Source organism: Hevea brasiliensis, chromosome 14 (genome assembly GCF_030052815.1).
Source record: "Hevea brasiliensis isolate MT/VB/25A 57/8 chromosome 14, ASM3005281v1, whole genome shotgun sequence".
Lineage (NCBI taxonomy): Eukaryota > Viridiplantae > Streptophyta > Magnoliopsida > Malpighiales > Euphorbiaceae > Hevea > Hevea brasiliensis.
Genome location: NC_079506.1, coordinates 27,021,765 through 27,031,682, shown reverse-complemented (window position 1 = coordinate 27,031,682; position 9,918 = coordinate 27,021,765). Strand labels below are relative to the sequence as shown.

The following is a 9,918-nucleotide window of genomic DNA, read 5'->3' as shown; positions in this document are numbered from 1 at the left end:
AATTTCGGATCTAAGGTTGACAGGAGGTCAACTATTGGATATTGCGTTTTTATTGGATGAAATTTAGTGTCTCGGAGAAGTAAGAAGCATAGTATAGTTTCTCGATCTAGTCTTTGAATCGAATCTGAGCCATGGCACAATCGATTATGTGAGGTAATGTGGATACTTCAATTACTAGATAAGATAGGTTTTAAGACCTCCTGCTGCGAAATTGTGGTGTGATAGTCAAGTGCTCTCCATGTGCTTCTAATTCGGTGTTTCATGAGCGGACCAAACATATTGAGATTGATTGCCACTTTGTTCATGAAAAGATTCAACAATAGATCATCTCAACAGGACACATCAAAACTGAAGAGCAGTTAAGAGATATTTTCACTAAAGCTCTGAATGGAGCTAGGATTGATTACATTTGAAACAAGTTGGGCATGATTAACATCTATGCTCCAACTTCAGGGGAAGTGTTATGGAAAGTGAATCACTATATTATTTCTTTGTATATTACATTGTGTATTCCTATTTAGGATTTCTTATTTAGGATTTCTTCTAATTAGTAGAACACAATTATAGGAATCAATTGTATATATATACCCAATGTGCAGATTTAATTGAAATTAAGGAGAATCATCTCTTTCTACAATGAATGAACATCTCACGCATAGCCATGAGATTCCCACCATTAGCCATGATTTAAGGCCAAAACATCTTCATTTGCCAAGGGAACAGAACATCTCATGCCTAGCCATTAGATTCTCACTTCCAGCCATGAGTTAGGGCGCATGACTAGCCATGGGATTGCCACGAGGCACATGACCAACTATGAGACACACCAAGGGACTAAGTGAGGCGCATGGGAGGGTGTGAGATTGCCATGAAGTGCATGGTCAGCCATGAGATACTCCAAAGACTTGTGAAGCGCATGGGAGGGTGTGGGATTAGCCTTGGGTGCAAACCTAGCCATGAGATGATGCTAGGCGCACCATAGGCCATAAAAGCTCACCAAAGGCCACAAGATTTGTTGTTCGGCTCGTTTTAGTACTATTTTGTAATGTGACCCTTTATACTTTTTTAGTGAGATTTAACTAAGTTTTAGAGAGTACATATAAATAGCCTTCCTAATTGTGCTAGAAAGATAACTTTGAATGATATTTTGATAATATTAACTTTGAGAAAGAGTTTTTCTCCTCTTTGGTTCTTTGATGAACTTGAATTTCTTGACAAGTATTGAATTGCTTGCAAGAGTTTACACTTGATAGTCTTAGTTCAATATCAAAAGTTGATATTGGGTAAAGAATCCTTTAATCTGCATCTTGATTTTAGTTGGTTAAGTAATCATTTGTGTTTTAAATCTATTTTGGAGCAATCTTGGGATAATTCAAAATTGATTGTGGGTTTCAAGGCAAAATCCTTTGGAGTTTGCATCATTCCCTTCCTTTTTATCTCAGCAAGGGCAGAAAAGATTATCTAGTTATTAAGGTGAAAATACCCTCTAAATAAGCTCCGATTTAAAAAAATAAAAATTGTGAAGTAAGAACAAAATACAGACTGTGTACAACGAATACAAGCCCACAATGAAATATTTGCAGAGAATGTGTAAATAGACTAAATTAAAGACATCAAAATGAACAAAACTAACCTGTTGGGTAACGGGATCAATATCAAGCACTTTGGTAGGACTACTTTCAACCCAACTTTGTTTTTCCTCAAGTGTCAAAGTTTCCATCAAATCCTCATTGATATGAATATCTGGTTCATACATGAAAGTTACAGTTGCCGCAGGAGACCATTTTGCATGATCCTTGCCAATCCCTTTTCTGGCGATGGCTCTCAGTCTCAGTTCTTGCCCACGGCGAAGCTTCACAATGATGATTCCCCTATGCACAAAAAACCCAAATAAACAATTTCAAAAAACAAAAAAAAAAAGACAAAAAGCAAAAAATTTTCAAATTACTTCTGCTCGGATGAATCATAGCCTGCGGGATCGGAGAAATCGACAGGAACCACCGTGTGATCAGAGCTGTACAAGTCCTTGCTCGTAACGTCTAGGGTCTGGTCGCTGATACATTTAGCACGCAGGTGAAACTCGACAGAGCAATACTCGCACTGGCCGTCGCCGTCGCAGGCGTCACAGTCGCGGGAGAAGCGCATGCTCATGGCACGTTCGCTGGTGAGAGGAATAAGGCCGAGGCGGTGAGCGATGAACTCGTCGTTGAGAACAGAGGAGTTAACCTCGATTTCGACAAGGTCGATAGCAATGGTGGGAACCTCGGCGATCATGACGCGCCGAAGTGCGTTGGCAATGGAGGCGTCGGTGTCACGGAGCTCGAATTTGACATAGTCGCCTTTGAGCTCTCGGATTTTCACCTTGGGGAAGCGCTGGTATGATACTCCTTCCATTTCTCTCCGTGAGAGTGAAGGGAATGTCAGGGTTTTGTAATTTGTGCCTCTAAACTAAACCCCAAAGCTCGGGAGGGTTTTGGGCCGCGATGAAAACGTGGTCGTTTTAGTTAGTTTCTAACTCTAAAAATAGGATTGTGATTTGAGCATGTATATACAAAAAAAAAAATCTAAATTTTAAGATTTTTAATAATTTTATTCAATTTTTTTAACAAAAATTTTTGAATTTTAAACTTTTTAATAATTGTACGCGCCCCTCATTCCAATGTTAAAGATAATGGATTTTACCACGCAAAATATCCAACAAAATTTTCTAAACTTTGCCGTGGATAATAATTATATCTTAATTTTTTTTTTTCATAAATATATTATAAACTTTGAATTTCACTATAATTGAACTCATTGTATCACTTTCAATACTAACATATATGTCAATTAACACTTTTAATTCTCAAATTAATACTAATTAAACTTTATTTATAATAAAAAAAATTCATTTATAACAAAATTAAATGTAACACCTAAATAAAATTTTGAAATGGATTCAAGCATTCTTTCTAATTCAAAAGATTTAACTAATTAAAAAAAAAAGGCAGCATGTCAAACTATTCAAAGATATATTAAGTTAACTTAAAGAAAAATGATTTTATTTTTTTAATAAAAAAAATAAGAAAAAAAATAAAAAAAGGAAAGGAAAAAAGTGAATAGGGGTAAAAGGGTCCTTTATTATTCTTAACAACAGTATGAGACAGCCCTGATTCAGTAAATAGTAATAATTAACACTTGGATCTCTAAATTTTTAAAATTGAATTATTTCATCCCTCACTTTTGCTTACATTAAAATTAAAGTTCCTCTATTAATTTTGCCATTAATGTTAAGTGGAAAGGACAAAAATGTCCAAATAACTTCAGCTTTTCCTTTTTTTTTTTTTGTTTTCTGTTCCTTGTAACTTTTTTCCATTTCTCAGTAAAAGCCTATTCTGCAGGAAGAAAAAAAAAGAGAAAAATGATAGAAAAGAGAAAAAAAAAAAAGGACAATTCAATTGTTTTGTTGGAAGAAAGAAGGAAGAAAAAAAATAAAATTAAATGTCCAAATATTCACTTGTTTTGTAAGATGGAATAGGGAGAAAATGAGCGAATTGTAAGAATTTGTATTGGAAAAGGCATTTTAAGCTATTTTGTTTTCTTTTTAAATTGGGTCAAAAAGAGAGGTAAACAATATTATTTTTTTTGTTCTTCCTTTATGCCTTTTTTTTCTCTCTCTAATATTTATTTTTTAACATAATTTTATTTATTTTATATGGGCATACTAGTAGAAATATAATCACTTCTTTTCTTTTCCTTTCCATATAGAAAAGATTTATAAATAAAATAATAATTTTCCTTTCCATTAGGATTTTACTTTTCTTATAATTTCACTCACTTTTCTTTCCTTACCTTTCATTTCTATAAAATAGGCCCTAACTTTTCATTTGTCTAAACACCACAATTCAAAAGAATCGAAGTACTTCTTCGCCTTCACTTTCCTCCACTTTAACCACCATACCCAGCTCCCTTTCTACCTCTAAAGCCTCACCTTGACTCATATATAACACAGACGCTTAGTTCCAACTCATCCCTCTTGTCCTTATCCCTCAAATAAAATTACCCCATCGCACCATTAACCCACCCTCAACACACGCAGCAGAACTATCTCTATTTCATCGCAACCCTCCCTCTACTCCCTCAACTCATGTTGTAGATACACAACTTAACAGAGACCCATTTCTTTTCATCCACCTATTTCCTCTTAATTCTCCTCATGCTGTGAGTATAATCATCAATTCATCTTCAAAAAAAAAAAATAAAAAGTCAGCCTTATTATAACTTGAAATCAATTTCTTGCATCTTTTTTAAGCTTTTGTGATGCCCAAGTAGTGCTTCATCAATAAACCTAAAAACCAACTATTCTCTTCTCTCTTAAGTATTTTTGGTCTTTGAAATTCTTTCATTTTGCTCTAGTAATTTCAAATCTTCAAACTCCAAAGAAAACATGAGACCCATCATTCTTAATCATTTATTTTCTATTTTTTTTATCTTTCAAAATTATCTCAAAATTCTGAAATCCAACTCTCATTCATCGGAAAGCCACTTACTCCCCCTCTTCAACTCTCTAATTGGGACAATAGGCTGGAATCATTGGCAGTGAGCAATTGAGGTGGTGGGCTTATCTAGGTCAATATAGGGGAGCTTATGTGCAAAAGAATTGTTATTTTAATTGATGGATTTTGGTCACTATTGGATGAGATACAAAAGAGTAAATTGTTCAAGACTTTTGGAGCTATTGACAATAATGGATTTTAAGAGTATGGGTTTTAAAAGCTTGTTGTGTTGTGTTTTGTTATCTAAAGAATAAACAATGGTTATAATTTTCATGATTAGATGGATGAGGCTGGAAAGGGAGAAACAAGGGGACAAGAAAAATGTGGAGAGAAAGAGAGAGAAACCATAATAAAAGAGAGGAAGAGAGGGTAATATAGTCATTTATAAGGTTTCTCTTGCCTAATACCATTGAAATTAGTCAGACTAACGGCAAATTAATTTAGATTAGATGGATGGCTTCAAATTTTAATGTAATTATTTTTTTTTATAATCAAAGGGAATTTTATTAAAAGATAAGAAAATAGGAAAGCATAACTTGTCTCAAAATCCAACCTAGTATTAAGTTGGAAAGGAAGATCTAGGAAACACTGTACATAATTTGATAAACAAAAGCAAATTAAAGTGATAAAAACCTCAAAATAATGCCAAAAAAGGAAATCAAACCATGTCAAAACAGAGTAAGCTAGAAGAAGGCAACACTAAAAACAAAGCAGTAATGTACAACAGCCATGATCCTTAGAAAAGGAAAAGCTTAAAGCAGGAACAACATCAACATAAGCACAAAACAATAAAGGAACATTATCCAAGCCTCGAATATAAGAAACTGCGAGAGTAATCAAAAGACTTGCAAGCGAAAATTGATCAACTAAAGTAGTAATAAGATTGAGGAGAAGAAGCAAAGGGAAGAACTTTCCAATTGCTAAAACTCTACAAAGCTTAAGATCCCAAAAGCCCTTAAACAATAAAAAAATAAAAAAAAAACTAGAAAGCAAAGCCACCACTCTATCAACTCAGACTTTTCTTCTTGACACCAAACTGCAAACGCGCTATTGTCAAATAAAGAATGGCATATCAATAAAACAAGCTTCAAAATCAATTATGGCCTTGACCCAAACCATATGGGTCAACAAATAAATACTTAAATATGCCCAGAAAATGAAATTCATAGCGTAAACTAAGTCAAAGCATCACCAACTAATTCTTTGTAGAACAAATCCAAAGGTAATCCTCAATTTGTTATGCCAAATGGTTAATCAGGGACCCCTCATCTCCTTCAAACATTAGTCCCCACCTTTTCCCAAGCTCAAGTGTTACTTTGGCTTCCTTTTTGATATAAAAAAGAGATTGGTTATTTTGCTTAGAGGAGATTAGAGCATTCATATGCTATATGTCACTATTAGAGATAGTGAAGACACCTCTAAGCGATTTCAAGCCATTGTAATCTCTAGAAGGTCTCTTAGCATGATCTCTAAAAGCCCTTTTCTTACTTTTCATTTCCTTCTCATAACCATTTTTAGGTCCCCCAAAGATTAGCTATGGGCTAGCAATTTTCATCTTTTTTTGGATCCTAGAAGTTTTCAACTTGGCTAAGGGAAGGTTACTACACTTGTGACTACCTATTCCACAAAAGCACCCAATTCTACATTTAACTGCAATTGAATTGTTGGCGTTATAGCCAGAATAAGAGGTGGAGGTGGATGTGCGACTGATGGAGGATCCTTACTAGGTTGGCTAATATTAGCTACTCTGACCTTACAAGCACCATGACCATAGTGGACATCATAACCTCTACCACCAATAACTTTGGGTGGCATTGTGCCAATAAAACAAATATAAGGAATGGAATATTAGGATATAATCAACAAAACTGACACTATAAAGGATCTATTGGTGAAGCTAATCAGGTTGAATGTTTAGAAATCTTTCATGACTTAGTAGAATTAAAAGTTAGCAAGACTTAAACACCCCCTATAGGACAAACTTGAACTGTGAGAATTCCTTCAGCAGCAAAGTAATGATGTAAATGGTCAATAGTAAAAGGATTGATTCTCATAGCCAAAGTGGGCCAGGATAACTGCCTCTCATTATGCACAGATTCTTTAGGTGAGAATTGGTATCTTTCTCCTATCACTTAATCACTACAGCTTGTCCCTTTTCCTGGGGCAAATATCAAATTTCATGGGAGTGGTCTTTGTTTCCTTAAACTTATCTCCTCATCTAGAGACAATTTTTTACCCAAAGAATCAAGAACAAATTGGGAGACAAAAGTACAGTTTGATAAAAAGGCTCAAAGTTTATAAGAGTCAATCCATAATCCATTAACATACTCCAAGAGTTTGAATAACTCCTCCATCAATGGGATGCTTGTTAGTAGTATGCCCTAGAGCATATCATTTAGTATGTATCTTGTACATATTTTTATTAATAAAAGGCATTTCCACTTTTCCGTTTACATAATATATTTATGTGTAATAGAAAAGGTCCATTGATATTTTGTTAGAAATATTATTCTTAAGTTGTTAAGAATATGAGTGACAATATTTCTAGCACAAAGTATCATAAATAGGTTCACAATCGAGGATACTTCATAATAAGGACAGGACTTATCGGAAAGATTGTATTCATGTTTGTTCCCAAGTTATTTATATGAGATATAAATAAGATGGAATGGTGAGTCTCATGCCATATAACAAACATGATAGGCACTTATAAATGATAAGTAGGAACCGGTGACACTTATGACAAGTACATGGAGTTTACTCTTGTCAATGTTTTGTCATAAATCATATCGATGCATATAATCTTTAGACTGAGATATACAGTTATCTTGTATATAGGTAGTTTGAGTTTGATCTTGCTTTCATACTTGTACTATGTATGTGTATATGGGCATGTGTTGGCTCCTACTAGTTATATATGGAGGTAGGTGTTGATCAAGATGGAATCTGTTCCTCTAAGTAAATAGAGATAAAATCCTATGTTCATTTAATTGTTCTTGATGTTTCAAGTTCTGGCCAGACAGATAGATTTATTGAAAAGAGTTTACGATGAGAAAAATCTTTTAATCAAGCTGGAATTAAAAGAGAACATAATATTCATAGCAAATGGAGTTTGACATAAACCATGACTCAGCTTGAGTTGGGATTTTGTAGCAGAGATTCTAGTGCATGGTAACATATGATTATTATCATAGCGGGATTTTTGCGTCGCCGGACGATCACTCACGAAGTGGGAAAAGTGAGAGTCGCCACCTTAGTTTTGAGGAAACTAAAGAAAACCATTTAGGGAGTTAAATTAAAAATGAAACCACTTCAAAGCAGAGATTCTAGGTTGGGGTCCATTAACGGGTGGGGAAGGTGTTAGGCACCCCACCTCGTCCCTTAACAAGGGTAAGTAGATTTAATTTTGTGTCATTTATAAATTAATTAGAAGGGCTATAGTGGGAATGTTAATCCTTTTGGTAAAAGGAATGTTTGATTTTTCACTAATTAGGATTACCCGGATACATAAGTAAATGAGACAACCTTAGTGAGTTGGCGTTACAATTGTTAGGTTTTGGGATTATCTTGCATACGGGTTGAAATTTGGTGTGAGAATAGGATAAGAACTCTCCTCCTATCTCTTTTTAATATTTATTAAAATTTGAATAGAGACCGGATAAGAACTCTCCTCCGATCTCTCTTTGGATTATTTATTAAAATTCTAATTGGAGGTCGGGTGAGGTCCTCCTCAGATCTCTTTTAGGTATTTATTAAAATTTCGAGATGGGAAGCAGGATAAGAATTCTCCTCAGATCCCTATTTAATAAAATTTTGAGTTGAGACCGGATAAGAACTCTCCTCCGATCTCTTTTAAATGTTTATTAGAATTTGAGTTAAGGCAGGATAAGAACTCTCCTCAGATCTCTTTTAAATTAGAAAGGTGCACGAAGGTATTTTTAGATCTCAATTTTGGTGCCCTAAGAACCTAGAGATAAGGATCTGAAGTTTAAAGAGGTTGGGGATAGGACTTATCAATATCCTTCGACTAGGCAGGAAAATGAGACTGATTTACCGACCTCTCATGTATTTATTTTACCAATATTTATTTATGACCAATCTACTCTGCTTCTTTTACTTCCATTTTATGGCATCTTTTGCGAAGCTGTCGTTTGCGTCGACCTAATAGTTTGACTATCTTCCTTATGTATTATTGATTTTCCCTTTAGAGAGATCTTTGGGTTGCGATTACCTCGTCTTACGACCATTTACACTCTACTAGGAACCGAGAAAAGCTTGTATTCGAAATGCGAAGATTAATAAAGGCACACTAATCACTAAAGAGATGACGAGAATAACATTTACAGGTCTCTTTGCACGAGATGAACTTGGAGAAAAATCACATACGTAAAAGGACGGAGAGACTACGAAAGAAATGAAGCATAAACACTTAATACAAGCAGACGTGAGCTCTTACAGGAGGAGCTGAATGCAGTAGGAATAATTGTGGGGTGGCCACTAGAAACAAGACCGCGGTGATTAGCACGAGAGTTGATGTTCACCGTGAGCTGGAGAGGAGCCTAGCTATGATGTGATTAGGTCAAGATAACAAGCGAGTGGGATTTGAGCTCCAACGAAGGGATGAAAATAGAGATGATAAAGAGTTGAAAGTGAAGGCGTGATCGGGTGATGAACAATTTGGAAATGTAGAGTTCGGTGTTCAAAATCCTTTTCAAGAAACACTTGAGAAAACTAGTTTCAAAAGTCTTTCCAATCAATACTTCAAAGTAGCGAGAATAACAAAGCTGAATGAAATTTTGAGTTCTTCGCTATAATATGACCTTTCTTTTTTTAGTCCCTCCTCCTCTGAGCAGTTTTCATGCGGTATTTATAGGAATCGGGTGCTCCCCATGAAGGGTCGAGATTCATTTTGAGGAGATGGAGGTCGGGATTTTGAAGTACATGATCGGATGTTCGAATTAAAGAGAATCAAAGCGAATGGTGAGATCGCTTCTCAAAATATTTGTCCTTTTCCTCTTTTAATCAAGCGGTCTTGAATCCTTTGTCGGAGCGATGCGAGTGAGAGTGAAAAAGGCTGGTATTGTCGTCTTCTCTCTTGATCCAAGGGTTCGGATTCATCCTTACAAGTGAGATCAACGGTGGGGATTGGGATGTCTGGTGTCATGACATACCACAGCACTGTCGGCATTGCGGGCGATTCTTAGGCGTGCGGTGGAGATCTCGTCGCCACGCTTTAACTACCTCGGCTCGATTACGGCGGCGGTTATCGAATTTGTCTTATTCTTTTTGTCTTAGATCCCTCCCTAGCTCCCATTCCGATCTCTCATGCGATCTCCTATCTCCGATCTCTTTTATCCCTTGATCGATGGATTCGGTCAAGCAT

General features: G+C 35.5%; 1 protein-coding gene across 1 annotated transcript in view; it reads right to left on the bottom strand.

Moving 5' to 3' along the window:
* The window catches only part of LOC131168819 (DNA-directed RNA polymerases II, IV and V subunit 3), a 33,501-nt gene extending 31,039 nt beyond the window's left edge, over positions 1–2,462 (bottom strand). Inside the window, exons 1-2 of the mRNA XM_058134859.1 lie at positions 1,949–2,462; positions 1,634–1,871 (exon numbers count right to left, since the gene is read on the bottom strand). Of these exons, the coding sequence (XP_057990842.1) occupies positions 1,634–1,871; positions 1,949–2,394 (684 nt within the window). The 5' untranslated portion in view covers positions 2,395–2,462. The remainder of the gene's footprint in view (positions 1–1,633; positions 1,872–1,948) is intronic.
* Between the last annotated feature and the right edge of the window lie 7,456 nt (positions 2,463–9,918).